The 27,159-nt window shown below is 40.2% G+C and overlaps 1 protein-coding gene across 1 annotated transcript; it reads right to left on the bottom strand.

Annotated features, from left to right (window-relative positions):
• On the bottom strand, positions 1–21,936 carry LOC142376341 (ELKS/Rab6-interacting/CAST family member 1-like; the record flags this gene model as incomplete). The annotated part of the gene is made up of 3 exons (XM_075459925.1): positions 1–186; positions 10,598–10,705; positions 21,789–21,936. Coding segments are annotated over 3 exons (442 nt in total), but the record flags the coding sequence as incomplete, so codon positions are not given.
• Between the last annotated feature and the right edge of the window lie 5,223 nt (positions 21,937–27,159).

The following is a 27,159-nucleotide window of genomic DNA, read 5'->3' as shown; positions in this document are numbered from 1 at the left end:
CTGTTCATGCGTCATGCTGTGCAGCTGCGTATGCCAAGCGGCAGAGTCGGAGCGGTGATAAGCAGGGGGCGGGGCAAAGTCCTGCAATATGATTGGGTCTCGCTCTTGACACAGTGAGGTCAGGTGACTGATGTACAGCTTCAGTTTATTGCGATTTTGATTGAGATCCAGGAGAGGAGAGAGAATCTGAGGGATGGAAACAGAAATAGTTTAATAGAGCAAACAAAGAAAATAATTCTACACATGACTGTTTAAAGGCTTTTGATGGAATAGAAGAAGGAAAGCAAATGGAGAAGAAGAGGTGAATGGTAACAAGAAGAGGCGGCTTTTTGAAAGACATCGATTTTGAAAAAGTGCTTCCACAAAATATGATACAAACAAATTGATAATTTTTTTTTTTTTTATCATTTTGTGTCATTATTGACAGATATGATCTCACACAACAGTAATCTTAAACATCTATAACATTTGGCTGATTTCGGGCTGATTTTCTGAAGGTGGTTTGCACACCAAAGACATTCATTTAGTTTTATTAAAGACATTTACACCTTCGTAGCCAGGCCAGAACACACATTTTGTCTCGATGCATAAACTGCATGCAAAGCACTATGAGTTAATAGTGACTTGATAAAAAGATGATTGTAAAGATATAAAGAAAAGTAATTAATTTCTTTCTTCACCTGCGGTAGAAACCAGAGTACAGGGAGAACTTTGGATAATGTAATTATACTAATGTAAAATAATCCATTTTACCCATATATATTTTTTCCTTCAATACTTTATCTGAAGAAAGCACATTTTATTCCAGATAAAAAGCACTATCAGCATATAATTAGGCTTCTATTTAGAATTAGCCTGGAAAACCAGCGCCAACTGCTGGACGGCAAAATGTTTTGCCTGCGGTTGGGTCTGGCCTCGATCCACTTGTCATTTTGAAAATACTGCCCTGAATCTGGCAGATGGCAACTAAACCAATCACAACGCAGAGATGTGTTTTGAATCAACGCGGGCGGGCCAGAGGGTTCTGAGGGAGTGACGACAGAGCAGTGCGACGTTGGGCAGTGGAAGCGAACATAGACAAGCGAAAGCACAACAAGAAAGATGGCGGCGGCAATGGAACAGTGCTCGTTTGATTCAGCCTTGGCACACAGCCATTATAACGAACAGCCTTGCCACTCTCTATTAAGCCCCATTGTACCGGCTTTTTGGCTGCAGTTCCACCAGAATTCCACTGGGAGCGTCGGTGGAGACCAGAATGAATGGGGCCCAATGGAGCTAGATGCTACAAATGGTCAGTTTCACCTAAGTCTCCTCAAGAGCGCTCAGATTTGAATGTAGTTTCTGAGAGCTCAACATGGGTTTCAAGTAAAAAATCAACTGAACGAGTACATATATCCCTTTGATTTCTTACTGGTTGGCTTCTTGTTGTCCACAACGCGCTAGCATTGTGCTAATGACAGCTGGTCGACCAGCTATGTATGACGTCATATACACTTCAAATCCTTTTTTTAAGCAAATGAGTGGCTCTAAAAATCTAAAACTCAGCCATGGGTATTTTCTAAACACCCTCTTTCGAAAACAACATTCGAATTACTAGAGAAAAAATTATATCTTGAGATAAGGGCACGAAAGGGCGTATAGCTCCATAGGACTCCATTCATTCTGGTCTCCAAAATTGGGCGCCCCACGTGGAAAGAGGGTGGAACTGCAACCAAAATCGCCTCGTTGGAAACCGGAAATGCACCGTGAGTGGCGTATCTGTCCTATTATAGAATCTGTGCTTGGCATCAGTTTTGGAAGAGTCCCCTCCCACCAAAGCTTTCTGTCGCGCTTACTACGTCACAGTCAGTTGCGCTGATTGGTCAGAGCGTTGGCCTATAGGCACAGACGCGGTTTGAAAGACAACGGGTTGTGCTCATCAACAATGTTCCGTTGTATCCATTGATCGGTGCCAGACTAAATTAGACATCCAATCCATTTAGGCTGGTTTATCAGGCTAATTTAGAATGACTAAAGACATTATATTTTCTGTATTTTCTGACCTGATAACAATACTTAATATTCAAATTAGGAAGACAGAACTACTAATAATTTCAGTTTATTCAGCTGACATCACAATAAAGATGTGTTTCAGCACAAAGGCTTCATCAGGATGTTAACATATACAAGATGTAATAAATATAAAGACCACAATTGCTATACAGGTGTCAGGTTCAGCTGTGCAATCATCCTCCAAACAATGTGTAATGTTATATATTCCAGAGATCTGCACACATGTGCAACACAACAAAGACTCACAAAAAGCCCCACATAGGTAACTGAAAATTCAAATACAACAGAGGTGACAAAATGCTCAACATACACGCTGAATGAGTGTCACTGAATTAGCTCAAAGACAACAATCACGAACCCTAAAGGAAAACCTCAAGATCAGTCTTACCCACAAGTTAAAAAAGTATCCCAGACAACTCCCTAATTACGGCCCGACTCATTGGGCTGCAGCATAAGGGCTACAAAAAAGATTTGGCTTATTAAAGAAAAAGCAAGAAACAAAACGTAAAAAAAACAGCAAATGTTAAAACTCTGAGCAACAAGCAGCAGGACTGGTGTCCTGTCTGTAAGCTACGCCACAACACACTTTATGCACAATTTCACCGCTATAACCAGTGAAGCCAATTAGAACAATGAAGCCCATGCACGACCCGAACATGCTTACGCAGACGCTGAAGGTCAGCGAGAGTGCAGAGGCGTGTAACAGATTGCTTTTTTTTCTGAGACTTCAAACACTCGGACAGATACAATACACTGTACATAAAGGCACGACATTCTTTCTGAGCCTGTAAAAATGTTGCACTTTACACCACATCTATCAACCAACTGCAATGCATCAAAGCGACACAACTAACCCACAATCTAATCCACTGGTACTGATAGAACTGAGAGGTATACATCTGTCTATCTATTTTGAGTGGCGTGCCGATGAAAGACGGATAAAATTTCACTCTACACTGCTGCCGTGCATCATGTCACTAAAATCAAATGTAACCCGCTTACTTTTTTACAGATTTTCATTGAAATTTGCTTGTTATAATCATGAGAAAGTGGACATATTTCTGGAATTATATTCAGTTGCTGCTACAGCTTCATATGGCCACAGCTCAATCAAGCTTCTATCACCTTTTCTAAAAATACACACTTTTGTACCACCTGGTTGCTTGAAAATGTATAAATAAGCCAATTAAACTTTGGTAAGGAGAAAGTCACTCAGTAACTCATTCCGAACACCAGAAGAAACATATATATTTTCTCCTTTTCGAACATGTTAACATTGTTTCAGTTGTTTTCAATTATTTTTAAGTGTTTTCTTTTGTTCTTTTTTTCTACATTGTTATCATTTAACAAGGGAAGTTTCATTGTGACGGATTCAACATTAGTTTCATGGCGTGCGTCTGTGTGCCTCTTTCTTTTTTCGGGGGTCTGAATAAGCGTGGGAACGAGGATAAGAGGAGCAAAGAAAATAAGAGACAGGACCTCCCCAAGAGATGTGCACACTTTCACAGATAAGACATACAGACCACACTATTCTTAATCCTTGGGGAAAACCAAGATTTAAGTGCAGAGGAAGCATGTTAAGAGGGCTGTTAGTGTGAGTGTGTGAGTGTGCGTTAGTGAGGTATACTTAGTCCCAGCAGCATCTGTCCACACCCTGCGTTCTGTGTTCATCGTCACTCAGCGCGCACATGCAGTTTAGATGTGTATGTGCTGTGTTTAGATCCTTTCACTCAGCACAGTAACATCATTCTGTCTCTCTGAACTCCACGTCTGCTCATTAACTTATGGCTCTATTTAGTATTTACAGATAATAATTACAACATTGTTATTCTGTTTCTGTTGACATTTATAGCCGATGCATTTAAATTTTACAGAATGTCGAATCAGATGTCCATTCTTATTTTCACGCTCACCTTAAATATGTAGTGTGACTATTTTATAGGTCAATACTACGCTTTTATGGAAAACATTTGTTCCTTATTTAGAGCAGCAGCTCTTTGAAACAATAGCTAAGAAAAACTGAAGCACAGATTTAGTCTGCAGTGCTCTAAATTATGGAGCAATGAAATAGGTTAAGCTGAAAGTAGACCTAACTAAAGCTAATGTTGTATTCCATTTTTACCAACGGATGGAACAAACAGGGATAATTTTTTTATCATAAATAATAGGTTCAGTCATGAAATACAGTAAAATATTGTAAGAAATAAAAAGAAAAAGTTTGGCTTATTAAGTTTTTTCTTTTCTTAATATATAACAGTCTGACTCCATAATGTGTGATAGTTATTTATGTTGGTTCACAACAGAAAATATAAAAGGCTCAAAAATGATACATTGGCTATGGTTTAGACTAGGCTTCAAAACGGTTAGATAATTATGATATATCTTTATAAATAGTGAAATTCCTACATTTTGATTTACACAAAACTGTGATCAAATTCACGTGTGACAATTTTAACATCCACAAAACACTTGTGAGGAGGTAGGAGGGGATTTCTGATGGCATTCCTCTGAAGAATGTCATGCAACACACAAATGAAGGGCCATCCTGTGCCAACATGGTTGCTGTTTAGATGTTCTGTCACTTTTCAACTTCACTGTCATCCACACTTTGTTTTTTTTATACAATTTTATTTTTTACTTTGTCATGATATGTGTCCCGTCTGAACAAAGCCCAGTGCATTATAATAAACTCCAACACAGACTGGAGAACAAAAAAAAACAAGTTTCTTCCTTTCTCCACATCACAACATTTTTCTCTCCACCCGTTCCTCCCCACACACTCACACATGCATAACCCCCCCCCAATCCCCACCACATACACACCAAGTGTATCTTGGTGTGTATCTAAGTATCTAGGATGCCACATTAGTACAGACAAAAAGACATTATATCAAAATAATTACTCAACTTTACTTGTGGAACTAAAAGCTGGTTTAGGCCAGTGGCAGGACCTCCCGATTAACATCATTGGTAGAAGTAATTTGGTTAAAATGATTTGGCTGCCCAAATTTCTGTTTGTTTTCCAGATAATACCAGTTATACCCCCAAAAACCTTTTTTAAAACTGTTGAAACTGTTGGCGGTCAAATAAGACTCCCAGACTGAGTAGGATGCTCCTTCAGAATAAAAGAAGCGAAGGAGGACTTCACTTACCAAACTTTGAGATGTATTACTATGCCGCACAATCGTTTTATTTTGATAAAATAATAAACAGAACAGAGGAAGAGTCATGGGTCAAGATAGAGGACTTTCAACTTGGATTAGATCATTTGTTTGTAGCTATGTTTACAAGACGAAAAATAAAAGGCGGTTTTGTAATTAACAGCACACTGAAGGCATGGCAAAAAATAAAGAGCATATTACATCCAGACATTGGACTGCCAGGGACTGTAGGCCTATGGAACAATTCTGTAAATACTATCCAGAATAAAAAACTTAATTGGGGTAGTTGGAAGGATAAAGGAATATTAACAGTGTTGGCTATATGTGAAGAGAGTAAAATATTGTCCTTTGATCAACTTAAACAAAAATTGAACTTAACAAATACTGAATTCTTGAAATATTCTCAATTAAGAAGTTGGTTACAAGATAAAATGTTGTTACAGGGATGCATAGAATCACCTGCAGTTAAATGGATCTTAAAAACTGGTGAAAAAAGGAAACTGATAGGAACTTTATATAATGGTCTGATTGATGAACTAGCTGGCAGGTATTCATTACACAAAATATATCAGAACTGGAATAATGACCTTGGGATCACTGATTCAAAGGTAAAATGGAAGGAGTGTTTACAAGTAACACATAGTATCACTACTAATGAAAATCTACGCCTCATTCAATACAAACTAATGACAAGAATATACTATACGAGATCTAAGGTGCACAAATTTGATCCCTCTTCTTCTGCTTTTTGTATAAAATGCCTTACAGAGGAAGATACAAATACATGCCTTTTGGGAATGTCCAGCAATTAACCAGGTTTGGATGGAGATAGAAAAATTGATTAATACGGTGTGCAGAGCTACAATTATTCTCACACCTCAGTTATGCATCCTTCACAATACAGAACAAGTAAGATACCCATTAGGTTGGCAGATATGTTTTTGTTCCCTGATTTATAAAAAACTTATTTTAAAACATTGGAAGAACCCTGTAGCAGCTTCACTTTATGAATGGAAGCGTCTGTTGAAACATTATTTAAGTATTGAAGGAACCATATATGAAGAAAATAACAAAAAGCAACAGTTCAAAAAAGTGTGGAATTGCTTATATGAAGCATTGTAATTTCAGTGGCAAGTAGTAAGGCGGTGTCTGGGAGCATCTGAGTGGAAACCCTGAAGTGTTTGTGTGTGTGTGGGGGAGGGCGGGGTGTCTGTGTCTGTGGTATGGGTGTGTGTGGTATTGGTGTCATCCGCACTTTGTGAAGTTTAGAAAACACATGATTGGGTTTAGAAATTAGAAACCACACGGTTAAGGTTCGGCATAAAAAAACACACGGTGACGTTAATAAATTAAAAAACACAGAGGACACGTTACACGTTCTGAAGTGGGATCGAGCGGTAATATGGAAACACTACTGTTGCTGGCTGCTTTGCATGTTGCATTTTTGCTATTAGCAAAGTGATTGTGATGATCTCTCCTTGGATGCTTGTTATATTTCTAACAAAAAAACATAAGTATGCCTAACTGGGGTGCACAGCTTTTGCATATTTTCCAACAATCAAAACCAACCTCAACTGCCACTTGAACAAACATTGATTGAGTTTAAATTGAGCCTAACATATGAAACTTTGCATATACACACATATATATATGTATATATATATATAATTAATTATTCAATAACTGCATGTGTTTGAGAATACTGACAAACTACTGAAAATAGGTGGATGTTGGTGGTGTTTGTGGACTATGCACTGCTGAGAAAATTAAACAGCAAATCAAAGTAACTGTCATTTGTGGAGTTCTCACCTTATTTACTGCAACACATTCATCTTCACATACATTTGCACAAACACATGCGTACAAGGTGTAATTTTGTTAATTTCCACATTATCTCTAGTGGGCATGAGCATCACCTCCCTGGTTCACAACTGCTTGTTCCTTATGCTCACATATGTGTGAATGCACATACCCATGCAGTACTGACACAAACTGCAACAAGAAATAACACACCTACTTATTCAAGGTTGTTATGAGCTCTTTCATTAGTTCTAGTTGTTGTCTTTTCTGCTGATAACATACCAGTAGGAAGTCCATTACAAAACGAATTACTGACCATTTTCCTTCAGTGGAGAGAAGGAGGGAGAGGGAGGCAACAGATAAATGGTTTCATAAAGGTTATAAGTATGAAATCCATTCTGTGTTTCAAAACTTCCCTGTTGTTGTAAGCTAGCAGCAGTGCAATGACGACTAATGTGTAAAATCAGAATATACGAAGACTTTTCTCAAGATTTGGCTTCGCTGCCCTAAAAATAAACTCAACATATGCGCAACAGCTGTTCTTTCACACTTTCTAATTCATACTATTCTGTCAAACAGATAAAAAAAAAATCCCTGTCCGCACTTTCCAGACCTGTGGCAAAGCTCTGAGGATCAAATATAAGACAAATGAGAAACAGGCAGAAGGAATGGAGGGAATGATTGGTGATATAAGGAAGACATCTGGACAGAGATAACGACAGCAGTGCTCTCTTTTCTTTTCCGAGATCTGTCTGTCTGAAAAATGAGACAGAGAAATAATAGCATGAAATACGAACTAAAACCTCAGAAAGTTTTTTCAACACTGTGATTTTAGACATTTTTCTTCGGTATACACAGTATACATCTACAGGCTTCAATGGTCAACAAATGCAGTGTGTGTGGTTAATGAGTCTGCAGTGCTTTCCAGTGTCTTACTGTACTATGAAACAACCCCTCAGGAGACATCACTTTACACAGCACTGTGAGTCAGTGAGTGTGTGCATATGGGTTTATTAGTCTCTCATGTGTCTCTACCAGATTCTTGCTGTACTATGAAAGAACTCCAAAGAGCGTAGCCTCGCTGACTGCAATCCAGGTTAAAAAATACTTCAACAGCGCATTATATGATCAAATCTGGACATTTCTTCCCACATAGAACCCTGTGAGACTCATGCAATAAGACAGAAATACAGATATTTGTGCAGGAACTGCATCTTACTGGAGCCGTAAAAAAGTCCAGTGATACCTACAGGATGGATCCTCCTGCAGAATACGCCGAGAGCACTAGTGGAGGAATCGATGTGTCCTTCAACAGAAATATAATAAACAGCCATGTTGGTCTGTGATTAATCTCGGTCGTTTGTTAAGCACGAATACCAAATATTTGCTGGTTCCAGGCTTTACAATATAACTGCCATTCTCAATATCTTTTAAATTGGATTTTGATGACTTTATCTTAGGACCCTGGAAACTATATTGGCCATTTTTCCACAAACTTGTCACATTTCATAAACAAGGCCATTTAACTTGTGATAAAAATAATTAGGTGTCGCAGCTACATCTTTTTTTCTTTTTCTTTTGCATAAAATAGTCAAACAAGAGTAGAATCAGACCAAAAACAGCAGATCAGACCACTGAAAACTGACTTGTCCTCTCACTGCATTCTGACAACTTATGACCAAGGTGCTACTTGGTTATAAAAAACTAACTCCTATAACAGGATATCATGTTAATACACTTAATTGTTTTAATCAAATGCCATTTTTATACCAAAAGTGGCAGGTTCACTTAATAAAACAATCCCGTGAAACCTGTCCCATTGCCAGTAGTAGCATGTTTATCCTGATTGCACTGGGGGCTACAGTGTATTCAGAACCAGTCCAAAAACTACCCCCAACTCCCAGGGGACAAGTCTGTAAGTTCCACAACATGAAAGAAAAAGTAAAGTGTACCCAGCCTTGTTGCCCCGATTATAGCTTCCTCCTTGAAAATGATGTGCGTATCAGGTTTATGTGTTCTCATCTATGCAGATTTGAGTCAGAGCTGATCAATACCTGCGACTACTGCAGAGTTTTTTTTTTAATACACTCTCAAATTGCACTCAAAAGCCAGATGTTACCAGATATTAGATGGTTTACTGACCAGTGTAGAAAAGGGTGGAGCCACAATCGGAGTTTTAAAGCATACACGGGAAAACTTGCAGAGCTTATAGCTGTGACCCCAAACCAGGTCACTGAACTACAGTATTTCATAAAAATGCAAAATACCATAAAATGCTCTTAACAATGGCCGGTGTGTGTTAAAAAACGGCTCTCCTGTGTTTCTCTGCAGCAGTTGTCTCTGAAGCATTTCACTCTCCAACTGCAGCACAGAATCCCCTCATAGAAAGACACACAATCGCTCACTGTTTGGATGAAATGTACTATGGCAAATTACCCACCTTACACACCGAGAGGAAGGTGTGTGTGCACGTGTGACTGCCCGTGGACACAGAATGGAAAAGAAATGGATTATGTGCGTGCTGGCCGGCCTGCTTCTCTCGGCAGGGAGGTGCTAACTTTAATTAATAAGAAGGGTCAAACTTAGATCCGATGGTGAACCTTTGGGCTTTTAGCATCCCGATGGTAAATCCCTCTGGAGGAACTGAGCAGCACTAAAAGCAGCATGTGCAACTTATATGTGGTGCTGCCTGTGGACTACCCTCTCAGTAAACCAAGAGGTCCTTTTATAATACCAGCCTTGTAGCTTAGACACTTTGAGCATTTCATTGTTTCAAAACTTAAATGTGTTTCCCATTTGAGGGTATCGTTATCTAAATGCAGGTTCTGAGGACACAGAGCACACATTAGGTGGACTAAAATACATTCAGAATAGATATAAAGATGTTGTGATTGAGATGACATTTCAAAACATCAAACAATGACAAGAAAGACTGACGGCGTCACAATTATTAATGAAGGATAGGACTATCAACACACAAAAAAAGAGTGAGAATGCGGACCGGAAGAAATGAAAATGATGAGAAAATGATAAATGATGAGGAGAGAAAAGATAAACCAGAAAGGAAGAAGACTTTCGAAAGTGACGGTCGAAAATTGGACCGAAGAAAACTGAGCAAATAAATAACAGACACCATCAACAACAGGAAAAGACAGAAACCAGATGGAGATCAGAAACTGATGGATGAAGCAAAAGTCGGAAAAGACGAATGACTTGACGAGGACATCCAAACATGACCGGATCTAGATAAAGAATACGCTCACCCTTCTGTACAAAATGTCGGACTGAGGGTGAGAAAGAAGGCATGTGTGTGGCTAGGCCCAAATGCCCTCCTCATCGTCCTATCAGTTAGTTCAGTCCAGTTGCAGCGTGAGTTCAGAGAAAGCAGGAAGTTAGATTGAGACAGATATCGTGAGTAAAGTGCAAGCTGGAGTTGGTTAAAATACTGATAATATAAAAAAAAGAGGAAAGAAATGAATAAATTAATAAAGAAATGAGCAAAGACTATATTTTCACATGTAACTTTAACAGTTTAACATTGTTGACCAATAAAACAGGCTCACTGCCCTGGGCAGATACCTCACCTGATCTGGGGAGGGCTTGTGATTGTTGGGCTGCTCTGAGTTGGGAGACGCCACCTTCAGATGCTCGTCCTCGTAGTTGTCGGCCATCAGCTTCATCCTGTTCTGTGTCTGCAGAGGGAAAAACAAACGATCAAACCTCTGATTTATTATCCGATGGGGGGAGAAAAAAAAAATCACTTCATATGCAACTCATCATCAAAGTCATTTGGACAGTATTTGAGAGAGCAACACAAAGCGAAAAGTGCGTGTGTGGTATGAGGAGGAGTCGAGCCTTGAATTGCTTCAGAAGTTATTTGCACAGAAGAGCGATTTGGATGGCTGCCCCGGGCTTTGTCTCCACAAACGTACATTTTGTGCAAACAGTGGACGGCAAGAAAAAAGACTAAGGCCTCTGAAGTATCCATCTGCTTTTGAGTTGAAAATATTGGGTACTTGGATGCTGCACTTTTCAAACGTGTTCGTGCACAAACACTCAAAACTGAAAATTACACATACACTCCGTCACTTGCCACCTGTTGTGTGGCTTGTTAACTGGTGCGGAAGAATAACAAGCTTGTTAACTTGTCAGCAGCTGACACTGCCGGCAGTCATCCTCGCCAATGTCCGCTCGCTAAGGAATAAAACAGACGAACTTCAGGCTAATGTGAACTATCTGCATGAGTACAGGAATGCTTCTATTCTGACATTTACTGAAACTTGGCTTAACCATGGCGATGACAATAAAGGTCTGTATATCGATGGGTTTGGCACCCCCATCAGGCTCGACCGCGACAGTGACGTCACCGGTAAACAACATGGCGGAGGTGTGTGTTTTTATATCAACCCCCGGTGGTGCTCCACTGTCCATGTCAGAGAGGAGCTGTGCACTCCGGATATTGAACTTCTGGTTCTGTCTCTTCGTCCCTTTTATCTTCCCAGAGAGTTCCCTCAACTTTTCTTCTTCCTGGTTTACATACACCCCAAAGCTAACTCTACCATAGCAACTGATCTCATTAAAAGCTCCCTGGACAAATTTGAACACTTATCCCCTGATTCCCCCAAATTCATTCTTGGAGATTTTAATCACTGCAATCCTGGAAAATCTTTGAAAGGCTTTGAACAATACATCCAGTACTCCACTCGTCTGGGAAAGACACTCGATAGATGCTACGGTTCTGTTCCGGACGCCTACAGAGCTGTCACTCTTCCCTCCCTCGGCTCTGCTGATCACCTCACCATCCTGCTTGTTCCTGCTTACACCCCAGTCATCAGGAAAATTAAGAAGGTCACCAAGACCATCAAGCAGTGGACTAATAACAGTATAGCTATCCTACAGGGTTGCTTCGAGTCTACTAACTGGACCAATCTCCTTTCTTCTTCTGAGGATATAAATGAACAGGTGGATGTTGTCTCATCATACATCAACTTCTGTGAGGAAAACATCATACCCTCCAAGACTATCACCATCTTTCCTAACAATAAACCCTGGGTCACCAAGGAGTTAAAAAACATTATCAATAAGAAGAAACGGATCTTTTTCTCTGGGTCAGAGATGGAGAAAAAGGAGGTGAATAAAGAGGTCAAGAGGGCTATTAAGATTGCCAAGCTGAACTACAAGAGCAAAGTGGAAGAAAAGTTTTCTCATGGAAACATCCGCTCAGCTTGGCAGGGTCTGAAGAGAATGGCGGCTGTTAACCTTTCCATCAGCAACAACCCTGTTAACATCCCTGGCAGCACACCAGCATCTCTCCCTAACGACCTTAACACCTTCTTCTCCAGATTTGAGATCAACAACTCCTCCCAGTTAGAGGATATCAGATCCAACCTCATACCTGATGACCTTTGCATTTCTTTTCTCACCACAGACGTTGTAAGGGCCCTTAAGAGGTCCAAGGCTAATAGCGCACCTGGAGCCGATAACGTCAGTGGCCGGGTCCTCAGACATTGTGCGGACCAGTTAGGGAGTGTCTTCCAGAAACTGTTCCAGTTCTCCATCAACACAGGAACTGTCCCTAAATGTTGGAAACACTCAACAATTGTCCCCATTCCCAAGAGAAGCCCCCCCATGGCCCTGAACGATCTGCGCCCAGTGGCCCTCTCCTCCCAGGTGATGAAGGCTATGGAGAGGCTTATCAGGCAACACATTCTCACTCTGACCAATTCACAACTCGACCCGCTCCAATTTGCATATCAAAGTCACAAAGGTGTTGACGATGCCAAAGCTTTCATCATTGACACTGTTCACAGACATCTGGAGCTTCCCAATACCTCCGCCAGACTCCTGTTTGCAGATTTTTCCTCAGCCTTTAACACCATGCAACCACATATTCTAGCAGAGAGACTCCACCGGAACTTCAACATGAGCAGTCAGCTCATCCTCTGGATCTTGGACTTTTTGACCAATCGAACCCAGCGTGTCCGGATTAATAACAACCTGTCTGACCTCCTCACCACCTCCACTGGCTCCCCACAAGGCTGTGTGCTATCTCCGCTGCTCTTCATTCTGTACACCGATGAGTGCAGATCAACACACTCCAACTGTCACTTGGTTAAGTTTGCTGATGATACAGTTCTCCTGTCCCTCCTATCCGGCCCCTCCCTCCATCATGGACCAGCTCTTCAGCAGTTCATAGAGTGGTGTGACTCTTCCTGCCTGGAGCTGAATGTCACCAAAACTAAGGAGATGGTGGTGACCTTCTCTAGCAGCCAAAGGGAACTGGCGGCGGCTGTCACCACTATCATCCACGGTTCTCCGGTCGAGACAGTTGAGGAATACAAATATCTGGGAACCATCCTGGGTTGCCAACTGAGGTTCTCTTCCAACACAGAAGGGATCCTGAGGAAGTGTCACCAGAGGATGTACCTACTAAGGAAACTGAACTCTTTTTCTGTCAGTCAGAACATCTTGTTGACTTTCTATTACTCATTCATTGAGAGTGTTTTGGCTTTCTCCATATGCATCTGGTATCACTCCATTACTACACAGGATAGGAACCGCCTGCATAACATTGTCAAGGTGTGTTCTAAGATTATTGGACTTTCTGTTCGCCATCTGAACACTGTGTACGAGCAGCAGGCCAGCAGCCTGGCTCATCGAATTCTCATGGACCCGACTCATGCTCTGTTTCCGGCATTTGAGAAGCTGCCATCTGGTCGCAGGTTCCGCTGTCCGGCCTGTAAGACCCAAAGGAGGAGAGCAACCTTTGTTCCCAGTGTCATTCTCCACTTGAACTCTAAGAAATCTGAGACAGTGACTCTAACTATAACTTAGATCTTCTGTACAATTCTGTAGTGCAATATCTGATGTGCAAATTACAATGTCACCTCGACACTTTAACGACAATGTCACTTTCTTTTTTTTATTGTCACTTTAATTACTTTGTCATTTTAATATAATCGACGCCTTATTTTATTTATTTGCTAAATATTCTATTCTTATTTTATTTTTATTTTTCATTATTTATTTTTTGTCACCCCCCTTCTGTGTTTTATTTTCTTTATGATTCCATTTCTTGTTCTTCTTTAATGGACCGCTCTTCGCCCTTCTAATTGCCCTTCGGGGATAAATAAAGTTTTTTCTGATTCTGATTCTGATTCTGACTTGGGGAGGGGTCCACAAAGACTAATATTAGACTGTAGACACACTGTAAATCACCACAAACACAGACACACTCCCAGTTACCGAAGCAGTTCAAAATTAATACATAAACTTTTTGCCCCTTTTTCTTCTCGTCTCTTCTCTTTCAACCCATCTTTTCTCTGCCTTCATCACTCATCTCTTATGATTACTTTCCTATTCTTGCCACTTTCTGATCTTCCATCCTTGTCTTGCAGCCCCATGTGTTTGACACGTTTTAGTTGTTCTTCAGGCTTTATAGTAGGCCTATAAAGAGTGGGGGAGTTAGAGATAAAAAGCAAGGCGGAGCGTGAATCTTAATCTGTGGGTTCTTGTACATCTAAATCCCCTTAGCCTCTTACTGAGCCCTGCAAGCAGCCTGGGCTAAAGAAGACCAGACCAGAGGTTTAGTGTGCATATGTTTGACACAAACTGAAAAAAAGGGAAATATCATACATATTTGTCTGAAAGCTCGGTGAAAAGATTGCACAAAATGATGTGGTTTTAAAACCATCTGACAGCCAATGTGTTTGAGAGCCTGTGTGCATAAAACAAAATACAGAGATGCTCCCCTTGCATGACAAAAACATACAAGGGTGATGGAAAAGTGATGTTTATTTGTCCTTGTCTGACACTTCGACACCATTTAAACCACACCCAAAAGTCCACTTGCTACTACTGAAATCTGGTCACAATTAAAATTTTTAGATTTGATATACTCTCACACATATTCTTTTTATTATGCTGTGATATCACACGATGAAACATCTTCTGACAGATTAGAAATCCACACGGAAATCTGAAAAGTCACTATGTTCAACGAAATCGTCTCAAGAAAAAGCTTATAATCCTTCAATTAATCAAATCAGCCTTCCTTGACTTCTTTGTTTAGCCTTAAATTTACCTGAAGTGAGTAGTCCCCACCAGACCCCACCGGTCTCTTTATCTGTTTTAATGCATGGCTGCTTGAGTTTAAATGTAAACTAAGGCTGAGGACAGGCAGAATGGCAGAGCTGGGTTTTCTGGATCTTACTCTGCTCCCTCCAGGCTTTGAATAAAATCTAATAGATAAAGAATAATGGACATAAGACTGTACAACAAGAGCACAAATAGTAAATCCTATTCATGCTCTCCTTAAAAAGAAAGCATGTTCTGTTTAAAGGAAAAAAAAGAACAACTGCAGATGACTTTGGATTCGATTACAGTCACGCTGTCCCTTTTTAAAAAAAAGCAAAGATTTAGTCTAATTATGAATTAATCATCATGACAATCCTAAGAAAAAAACTATTAATGCAACCAAAAGCTGGATCAGAACAACTTGCGTATCAAATGACTGGCCTACACTGTATGACAAAGTCAAAGGGAATAAAAAAAAGAACAAACCCAACACTCCTCATGAGCACAAGCCCACGACCTTGAGATCACGAGTCTCATGCTTTACTGACCGAGCTTGATAGGCCACCTGGGAAACATGTGCAACAGTGACTTGTTTCAACTCCATCTTGACTCGTCTCTGCCTTCCCTTTCTTTCCTAAATGTTTTCTGCATCAGCAGTATCTGCCTATTGTTGGAAATATATTACATGGTGGAAGAACAGAGCAAATTTTCCTGCTCCAAAATTTCAAAGGGAAATGTCTCATGGAATTAGAAAGAAAGAAACCATAAAAGAGGAGAAGATAAGGAGAGGATTCTGTCTAAATCTTCTTATCTCTTTGCAAAAACCCTTCATCTGTCTTAGTCCTATTCTCTTTTTCTCCTCATCTAAATAATCCCGAGTTCCTCCCTTTTCCCTCCTCTTGTCTTTATCCCACATCACTCTCATGTACAACACTTTCTATGACTGAGCCTCTTCCTGCAGTAAGAACCAAACACCGCTCATTTGTCTTCCTTACTCCCTCTTTATTTAAACATATTTTGCACTGGTTTTAAGTCTCTTTCTCTCTTCTGTGGGCTCAGTTTGACTTTTTTCTTCAGTCGTACTTTCTCATGTGGCCTCTGGGCTACATAACGTGTAACAAATTCTCTCTGCCGTTCTCTTCCTCCTTAATTGACATTATGCAACATGTCCTAATGCATATACAGTCTTCCCTTTCAACCTCCCTTTACCTTCTTTTCTTGTCTGTCAAATTGAATGGTTTCTTTCGTCCACTGACTTTACTTTGTCCAATTCTGACCATGGTTTTCTGTCTTGATTGATCCCTCAATTCTGCTTCCCTCCTCTATCAGATCAGAATCTCTATGAGGCAACATGTAAGAAAACTCCACATGAAAGCTGTGATAGATGTTATTTTCTATTCATGAGTGGGCTATTAATGTGTAGGGTTGGTTGTAGCTTAGGGGGTAGGGTGGTTGTCTTTCAAGAGGAAGTTTGGTGGTTCAATCTTCAATTACCATGAAGAATCCATGGGCAACATACTGAACACCACACTACCTCCATTGTCTTCCATACTAGTAAGTTGCTGAGCATTAAAGCGTCGGCTAAATTAATATTTTGTAATTGTATCAATAATTAATAAGCAGCAATTGTTTTTTTCCCTTCATCATCATAAATTAAAGCTAAATGCCGGTCACTCTTTGGAGGAAATTTGGAGGGAAACTAAATTTTGCATTTCCTCTACACAGAAAAGCGGTGAAAAATTGTCCTGTTTCTGTTTTTTTCCATTACAGTCGTGTGAAGCCCGACTGCACTTTATCACACAACAATGTTGTACCAGGGGAAATCAGCTGTGCGCACTTGACTTCTACCAAAGATGAAGAATTGTCTGAACAAAACACGGTGAATTTCAACATGGCCTCCAACATGGTGCATTTCACAGAGTACACTGAGGTGCGAACCTTCTCTCTACCAACATTTTGGAGTGGCCCGGCCAGATTTCAGCCCTGAATCTCATCTGTCAAGAAGGACTTCCCACGTCAAAGACTTGGAGATCATAACATGAGAATGGTTGAAAGAAAGGAAAGGAATGAATTAAACAAAAAAACACACACAAAAAAAAGGTTCAAATTTGTCATTGTAATGTTTATCCCAGAAGAAATCAAACAAAGATGTGGAGGTGGGATTAAAATGATAAACAACCAAACATCCTGTGGTCTGTAACACATTGTGTTCTCATTTGTTACATGTGTGTCCTCTCAAATACCTTCTAGTTGTTGGATAAACTGCTCCATAAAAAGGACACACATGTAACAGTCAATTAGAAGGAGTCATTGCAACAAAGTAGTGATACAAGTACAGAACCTACTTTAAATAAACCACCCAACCTTATTGTTCTGTCACCGAACAAGCTAAAAAGCCTTATTAGGTGACTGTAAGGAAGCATTTAGCTAGCTTATTAGCTTGAGGAGTAATTATTCCCCCCTCTTCAGCAAAACTCTTTGTTAGATTTAATGACGGACAATCCTGAGAACAAAATGCCAGAACAAAACCTATAATAATTAATTTGAGACAAAAAGGAGGAGGTTGGGGGAAAACAATAGGAAACAAAGAAAAAGAAAGAGAGAAGAAGAGGCCTTTCTTTACATCTTCACTGTAATTATCAGGAATGCTGACCTCAGCTCCCTTGTTTCGGTGCCAACTCTCTTTCTCACTTAATCTAATCATCACACCATTATTTCACTCCACCTCCCTCATGCCTCCCCCCCAGCTTTGCTGTAACCTGCTGACAATGGACAGAATGAGAACCAAAAAAAAGAGAGGGGAGAGGGTAGGATATGCTGAGTCATGCTTAGAAGAAAATTATTTCTTTGTGATAAGGCTCTGGGAAATATTAGATTAGATTATTACTTCATATTGCTGAGCAGCGACGAAAGAGGAACCTTTGTAGATATCAGTGCAATTATCAATAGTAGAATGTTGCTGAGTCATGATTGGGCAAGAATGATCCAGTCATGATAATGAATTTAATTATTTTTCCTCATTTCAAGAAAAGACAACTGTCGATAAGTGAAAAATTACAAATGATAATGATGCGAGTTCGAGTTGAGTGCTGTGGGGAATTATTTCATCGAGACAAGTCTCTTTCGTGCAGTAAATTAGATTAGGTCAATATTTTTTAATTATCCAGAAACAAGAGAGGTAATTATAAAAAACAAGAGCAAAAAAGGAGAGAAAAATGAATCTCAGTTTACAGTTCAGAGACTCAAACCTCAGTTCTGAATAACTCAATTAAAGCCATCGCAATATCTATCTGTTGCTGTGATTTAGATATTTTTATGGTTTGAAGTTGCTCAAGGTGTCTTTCCAAAGTTTGCATAGAGTTTAAAACATGTTTCCTCCCTTTGTAGATCTATGAAAATCTTGTAGTTTTGGGTGTCTTCAGACATTCAGAGAGCCATCCAAAAGCACTAAAAGTGCACATATTTCACACCTCACAGGTGTGAAGCAAGACTACGGCCACAGGGCTGTAGATGTTGAACATGTGCTTCTGGCTGGGACAGATGGTGGTGTACTTCTCACCATCTCCTTACCCTTGTTCCATTTAAAACTATATTACCATCACTCCTTTTTCCTTAAACTTGATCACACTTTTCACCACAACTTCACTCCCTTCCTTCTCTTTACTTTTGTCTTTTTGTCTCTCCGCAAAACACTGCTGAGGGAAATAAAACTTGGACGGGAGAGGAAGGAGACTGTGAGAATGACAGAGGAGAGGAGGGCGAAGAGAGCTGAGGTCAGCTTGATCTACAGCCTCCTGCAGGAGGGGGTTAAAGGCCAACATGCAGGCAATGTTCTCAGTGCCACAGAACGCACACAGGTGTGTTCTTATGTGTGTGGTGCCACAAATACAAATCATTCTTTAGCTCGTATTCACAGAGTTGTTTAGTCTGTTCAGAATAAATGTGGCTATCTTTGCACTGAAAGTGACTCCTTCTTCATTGAATGCTTGGTTGAAATGTTTGTCGTTTCAGAAAATTAAATTCCTTGGGTAAAATATGCCTGTTCATACATCACCCTAAAAGCAATTTGTTGGATAAAGTTGCAGCTGTTACTTCACTTCCACTGAATGACAACCTCATTTATTACTTTCTTTACCAGTTTTATTCATGTTAAATTGTTTCTATTTTACCAGAGAACAACTGTAAATGGCAATCAATCAGGCTGATTACACACTTAAACCCAACATGACTAATATGACCTGGAGATCTCCGTTCCAAGCAAATCTGCCATGCTCATAGTTTGTAGAACAAAGTTTGATTTTCGCTTAACAACTCAACAAACTAATGAAGCAGAGTTATCAATTACAAAGGAAAATTTGGACAGATTTCAGGACTAACACTGAGCTATGCGGGAAAAAAGAACCACGATGGATGAATCCACAAAATTCCACAGCCGTTACCTAACCAGAAAACTAAACGAGATCCACATGAAAAGGTACTTTATATCAACCACAGCTCAAAAATTTTAAGGGGAATTCACGTGAAGAACAACCTCAAATCCATCAGATGAGAAAAATATCAAAGCAAGATTAGATGGACGACATGAGTGCCCATTTCGGTATGAACGAATACTACCGGGCAGCTCATTAACAGTAGTTTTATGGATAGTGATGAGACCATATAACACATAAAGAGGCCAATATAATAATTCAGTATGCAGAAGACTGACATTATATCTAGGGATGATTTATAATTAATCTTATCAGAATACAGATTGAGCTTATTTTTTAGTAAATAAGCTGCAAAAAAAGTACAGACCGATGAGTTAACTTCTTAAATCACATGGGTTGCCATGGAAATACTATCTGGTGTGAATAGGGTTTCAGAAGTGGTTTTTAAAATGACTGTTCTGTACAAAAGCTGTGCAATGTAATATTAGTAATCGTGGAGTCTGATCCTAAATGCAGACCAGACGTGCAGCAGCATTTGAGCACCTCTTAAAAAAAACACTGCGTCTGACCTCTGATCAACTGACAAATGGAGGTTGTCAAAAATACTCCAGAGAAATGTGAGAAAACTATCACGGAAACTATGACCCATGCACAAAAGACCCACATCTGTGACACTGCAAAGCTGGAATAATGATCCAAAGCTGGCTTCCTAAACACTTCTTCCAATTAACACCACTCATCACTGTAATCACTGTAACTACACTGACCTCTAATTTCATAATCAAACTCTGTCCATCTGTCAGGTTGGTTATGAGCAGCTTATATGAGCAGCTTATATGTCATTTTGAAGTAAAAACACAAGCCTCAGCTCACTTGATGACAACAAAAACAAACGCACACACAAAGGAATACTGAGGGGGTCTCAAATGTGTTTCATCACTGAGGGACTGAAAATTACAACACTGCACATGCAAGGGTGTGAGCTAAACTGCTCACACCCTTGCACTAACCACCTCCGAGACCCTGAGGTGTCATAAATGACTTCAAACAAAAGAGAGATGAAACGGAGGGATGAGGAAGGAAGTGAGAGAGGGTTGGAGGATGTTATAACGATTTTGCCGGACACAGCTACCCTTTAATGCCCCCTGCTTCTCACTTTGATACCACTTCAAACACCCTTTGCAACTGAATTCTCCTTTTCCTATGCAAAGCCTCATCTGAAATGTCTTCTATTGAATGCCAATATTCAATAACTGAAAGTCTTACTAAAAATCAATGATGCATTGTGCCAACTGTAAAGATGGGGAAGGTAGAGAGGAAAAGAAAGGGTTTGCCCTGCACAGGTAACTCCCCATTCTTTCTTATTTCCATGTTCTGTTTGGTAATTTAACAGTAACAGCCATCCACATCAAATAAGGTGAAGTAGGGCACTGCGCCAGATTAACACCTCTGTGAGGAAACGAGTAAATAAGCGCATTACCACACATGGACAGATGAGGAAAAGGAGTACAGCAGGGACAGTAGTGAGGAAGAAATCAGCCCAACTCCCAGCAGTCTCATTGAGTAAGCAGTTGGTTATTTCACTAGACCCATGAGAACCTTAACTGTGTGTGTGAGCGTGTTTCTCCGTGTGAGGGTGTGTGTGAATAGACCTCTGTGTGGAACCACAGAGGCATTTGGTCATGTTTATATCCTTGTTTTTGGCCCGGGTGAGTGTGTGCATAACAGTGTGTGTGCATGAACTATGTTTACACCTATCCACCCCACGGGAGCAACGTGGAAGGTCTGCTGTGTGTGTTAGTGTATGTATCAGCTGAGGAGAATATTCTCTAAACTACAAATTCATAGGAAAGTGTCGCCTGCAGAGATTTGTAAAAGATCAGAACTCTCACTCTCTCTGTGTGAACGTGTGAGAGAGAGTGTGTGTGTGTGTGTGTGTGTGTGTGTGTGTGTGTGTGTGTGTAGGACTGGAAGGTTAATCCTAAATTTACTCTTTGTGGTTGGAGGGCTGTGGTAACATCTGGACTTGGTCTCCCTTGTTTTCTTTACTCCCCTCATCACTGCCACCTCACCTGTGCACCCCCTCCTTTTATTTACCCTTTTCTAATTTTGGCTCCTTCATTCCTCACCTCACCTCTGTCTTTATTCTGTGTGTACATCACTTTACCACCTCTTCTGTCACTCATCATCTCCACTCCCCTTCGCTTATCTAAACGCCAGATCAAAAGCCTCTCCTGCTCTCCCAGCTGATCTCAGTTTCAGGTCATACCTGCTGTTTGAGCTGCTGAACCAAACCGTCCTTCTCCCTCTTCAGAGCTGCCACCTCATCCTGGGTTTTCTTCTTTTTGGACGAGGAGAGCTCCAGTAGGGCGATGTTGGCGTCTTTCTCGCTAATGGCAGCCAGTAGAGCCTCTTGCCTGTACAGAAAACATTGGCACATGTTAAAATAGGTCTGATTGATTGAGTTCTGTCTCTAGATCTACATGATGGAAGAGAACAGAATTATATACATAAAATAAATATAAGATATGTGTGAATTATACAGAGTAAAGGGGGCACAAGGTGTTCTTGTAAATCTTTTAAACATCATCTTATAAATGGCTGCATGGTGCTGAGGTGGTCAGCAGCGGGCAGCCTTGAAACTGGCCAGATTTCAAAGCCGCAGGTGATTTAATATTGCACAAACTCCAGAAACGAGCCTGTAAAGATGGCTCCAGGGTTAAAATGTCAAAATCTATGTATTTTTTCAGAGATAAAGAAAGTGAAATTTGAGACATATGGCAAAGACAAGCATGTAACCAACACACAAATTCACTGATGCATTATTTATTTAATAATAATAAAAAAAATCATCAAATTAATTAATTGATTTTCTTTATGCAGCTAAGACAAGCTACTTAATGAAGTCTTCCCTCCATAAGAATACATTCAAAAAGTGACCTTTCTCCCTAAAATGGACTCTTAAATAATACTTACTGGAAATATGGAGGGTAAGTATTTATTAAAGGGGCACCGCTACAGTTGAATAAAGCAGTTTCTTACATTAGGAGATAGAGACGGTTCACATCCTCATTATATGAATACATGGACGTCGTAGGCACCTAAACTATGTTTCCATACTGCTCTCCAGTCTCTATTTCCAGCACTCTTGTCTCTATCTCTCGCGCCTACCGTCTCAATGGAGAATCTGAGTGAGGGCTGACATTCCTCGCGGTCAGGAAGCAACAAGCCACATCCAGTTCATACCATCAGCCAAAGATTGAACTGAGCTGACACCCATGGATGGTAATTCTCTGAATCATGTCCATTTTTACTGAGAATCTAAATCACTACACGTTTTCACAATCCTACAAGGGTAAAAGATTGGCCACACACACTCACATATGCATAGAAGCTCAGGGAGAGTTGTAAAGCTGCATGAAAAACACCCAAATCCATCCTTTCTTTGTTCTTTGAAAAATTGCTTCTTTGTGTGTTTTTGCAATCGGTATGACTGAGACAAAACAAGCTGCCTCTCCTAGATTCTATAATCTAGACTACAGTGGTTAAACTGAATAATTACTAAACTAAAAATGTTTGAGATGAGAACAAAGGATTTTTTTTTCCAGGTGTACCCACAGATTAGAATGCATGAAGATACAATGATTAACCTAATCGACCACTTATATGAAGCTAACAACATTGATTATTGTGCCACAACTACACGTGTCAAGTTCTGAAATACATATATGAGAGCATGTGTGAAGCTGATTCATATAGTCAACATGTCTGAGGGAGAAGTGGGGCAGGTTTAAAGACCGAGCAGCCTCGACAAGGGCCAGATTGTTGTGGCAAGATTAGCAGTGTGCTTCCGGGCAGCAGTGGTGAGTGCCTACCAACTGAGGCCCCAGATGATACAAACCGTAAACTGATGACTGAGTGTTGGAGGATATGGCAGCTCCAACTTGAGCTGGATATCACAGGGCACCTTTAGAGTCCATCCCTTGGAGGATGAGAGCTTTTTTTGGCATCATGTGAAGGACCAACAGCATATTTGGCAGAGGCGGTCATAATGCTCTCACTCATAAGTCCACACACATGCACACATCGATATACAATCCAGATGGACCCAGAAATCCACAACGATGGAGAGAGACAAACATACATTTTGAATTACACTTTTTTGATTCCATTTTTTGTTCCCTTTCTTTCGTTACTCAACAGGCAGTTCCACTCTTCTCTCTCTTCCTGGTACACAAACAATATAAAGATACAGACGTCCTGCAAGGAATGCAGTGATGAGAACGTCTAAATGAAGACAGATTATGTGTTTGGACTTTGTGAAGACCCACAGATTGTTTGGTGAACCTCACTGACCATACTGTCAGTGTGCAAATGTCCCAGTATGCATCTGAACTGCAGAAATCCTTGCAGGAGCAGGGCCTGAGCGAGATGAGACTTGGATCGGCAGATCAATTTCAACATCCACTGTCAAGATTCCTCAATGCTTATTAGTGAAAGGCATCACCGTTTGGACATATAAGGGAAACATTTTCAGAAAAGAATATTAACTTTACATTCCTCACAATTTCCACAAAGAAAACAAATACATTTAACAAAAAAATAGAAATAGGTATAACTCGACAAGTATGTTGCAAGTATGATCATTTTCTTGCAATCCAAAATCAAAGCAATATGTATAATTGGTTATTTCCTGAATTTATACAAAAAAAAAAAATTCTTACCACAGAGCAGCTTAAGAAAGAACAATAAACGGCTATTTAAATCAAGAAATATACAAACAAAGACCTAAAACCCCAAGAATACTAGAGAAATGCTTTAAAAAAAACACTTTTTAGCCTATTGAAAATCACTTAAAGGTGGAACTTAAAGAGCAATCATTTGAAGAAAACTTAAGCTCTGTTATACAATCAGAAGAGGAAATGTTTTTTATATACTTGTAAACAAACGAATCCTAAACACATAGACTTTTAATTTTATTCCCTTCCACCAGACTGTGAGACATTGGAACAGTGTCGCAGTCTTTGCCTTCTCTTTCTGGTACAAACACCAGTCCACACACTCTCACTCACATGCATGCTGAGAGGCTAATGGAACATTACTCTTGTTAAAGCTAACAGCGCGTCTAGTTTTATACCATATCTGAGAGTTACCTGCCAGCACACGCCGCTTATAAACTGCTGGTGATAAAATTATATTTATTCCAGATGCACTTGTCTCATTCTGGGCCTCTCTGTGACTCTGCCCTCATCACTGTCACACACACACACACAAAAACACACACTTGAAACACTCTGCTTGCCCTTCTCAGCTCGCAAAGCTAAACATATGCTTATGACAAGTGTTGGCTGTGGCTACTGCTGTTGCTATGTAATCAGCAAGAAACAGTTTCAAGTGCGGTGCTCTTTTGCTAAATCTTTACATAATTCCACTGTCAGATAACACTTAAAACCCAGGATGCTTCTCAGCACTGCTGGCAATCGGTCGTCATTATAGAAAATAACAAAGACGACGGAGCCAGAAAAAAGGTCCCAGCGGGCATGCCGCCTTAGATCTGTAACTCTCCTTTCAAGTCTATCTACAGTGAAATGTTGAACAAAGTGGAAAATAGGAAGGTCTACTAAAAGAAACGGAAGAATAATGAATTGTTAAAAGAAGGTTAGCTTTCACATATTCTTTCTTCCCTTCGTGGCGCCTATCTGTGTGCGTTTTGGCATATTTATGTGTTCACACTGTGATTTCAGGTGACACTGAGAGTTCAGGCTTGTCTTTTTTCATTCATTATACTTTATTTAACCAGGTAATCCAGGTAGACCGGGCCAGTGTAGCAGAAACAGCTTATTAAATAGCAACATAAAGTAATAACTACAAGTGATGGTGATGCAGTCCACAGCATCTTTGACTGCTTCACTTGCTATGCCATGAAAACAGAGATAATGTAACTGTAACTACATATGGCATGCTCATAAGGCTAACTCAATATTCAGTATTCTGCCTGTGTGGCTGCATGCCATTTTCATAGTTTGCCATTCTGGGTTTAAGCGCAAGCTTGCGTTATAATTTTTCTTGTTATTTTAAAGCAGCACCTTTGAGGGAGCCAACAAAGGTGATCTCTGCCAATACGAGTGTTTATGCTCGTGTGACACTTCCACTGTGCAAAGGTTTTGAGCTACACCTCATTACTTCATATAATGCCAGGAAAATGTGGTTCTTTGCCAAATATTCATTAACCTGAAGATACAACGCTGGTTCATTCCTTGAGTTAGATGTCTTTTTTATGATCTGCTGATTCACAGGTCAATATCAAGTGGCTTAACAAATAAAAAAAGAAAAAGGGGAAAAAGCTGCATATAGAATACTTGTTACTGAGTTAGCATTATAAGCTAACCTGTTTTAATTACAGCCTGCTATATTTTGCTTTTGTGTTGTGTATATCTGAGCAAAGCAGTTTGCTGTATAAATGCATACCAAGTTGAAGATGTGGTTACATTTCTGGGGGGTTGGACAACAGACTATAGGGAAGCTGTATGTGAGTCTGCCGCTGAAGCATAAATCCTGACTCTATTTCTTGAACGGTCACACATTCAGTCTCCTCATCTTCCTATTTTTCCATGTTAGAGTTACAGTAATTTCAGTAAAAATGACAGTCGTTCAGTATCTCTTAGCTCCAAATTTGGCCACCAACGTACTCATAACACTGGAGTTACCACCAGGAACCCTTCATTTCAGTTGTCAATCTTTGAAGCACAAGAGGAAACTCAACATCACAGTGTAGAAATCGCAGCGGTCTAATTGTAGAGTGATGTAAACACACCCAACATAGGTTTAAATGCTCCAGGTCAAAATGGCATACGTCACACTTTTGGCGTAGGCTCCTTATTTATCTAAAGCGAAGGCATTAATCAAGCTTCAGGAGCAGTCTGCTATCAGTTTATTTCAGCTGCTGCTAAAAAAAAAAAAAATCACTGAAAAATCTCTCTCTCTGCAGTATTAAACACCGACTTTCCGAAATGTTGATATAGAATTGGCAACAGGCTTAAAAAATGTTTCCAACAGGCAGTAACTGTAGCCCATGGTAAAGCTGATGTGTTCGTACGAAAATTTCACAGGTTATTCACAACTTAACAGGTTTCCATTTGCATTTTTATTCTCATCCCACTTCCCCCTCACTTTCAGCTTCTTTCCCACCTTTCTTCCAGAAGTATTGCTCACTCACTCAGCCTTTCTTCCCTTTTCCCTCGTCCACTGTCACTCCTTCTATCTCTCCACCTCTTCTTCCTCTCCTTTTCTGTAAAGAGGATGGGAGGAATTCTTTCCAATCGTTCGGCAGTCGTGTGCCATGATGTCATCGCCGCGGCGACAAGGCAGACAGTAAGCAGATATACACAAAATCGCCAGGCACCTGACCCCAACCCCAACACACACATATAAACACACACAAACACACATGTGGGAGCTCCATCCTTCCTTCAACCACTTTAGGCCCCTCACTTTATCAGAAACACTAATGCCTGGTCTTAGATCACTCACATATTTCTACACACACACACGCGCGCGCACACACACACCAAAGCAGCTTCACATGTATGCTGTGTTATCTCTGTTATGCTGTCGCTCTTCCCTGCAATCTGCTGTATGTG

This window comes from Odontesthes bonariensis, unplaced genomic scaffold (genome assembly GCF_027942865.1).
Source record: "Odontesthes bonariensis isolate fOdoBon6 unplaced genomic scaffold, fOdoBon6.hap1 scaffold_258, whole genome shotgun sequence".
Lineage (NCBI taxonomy): Eukaryota > Metazoa > Chordata > Actinopteri > Atheriniformes > Atherinopsidae > Odontesthes > Odontesthes bonariensis.
This window is presented reverse-complemented; position numbering and strand designations above follow the sequence as displayed.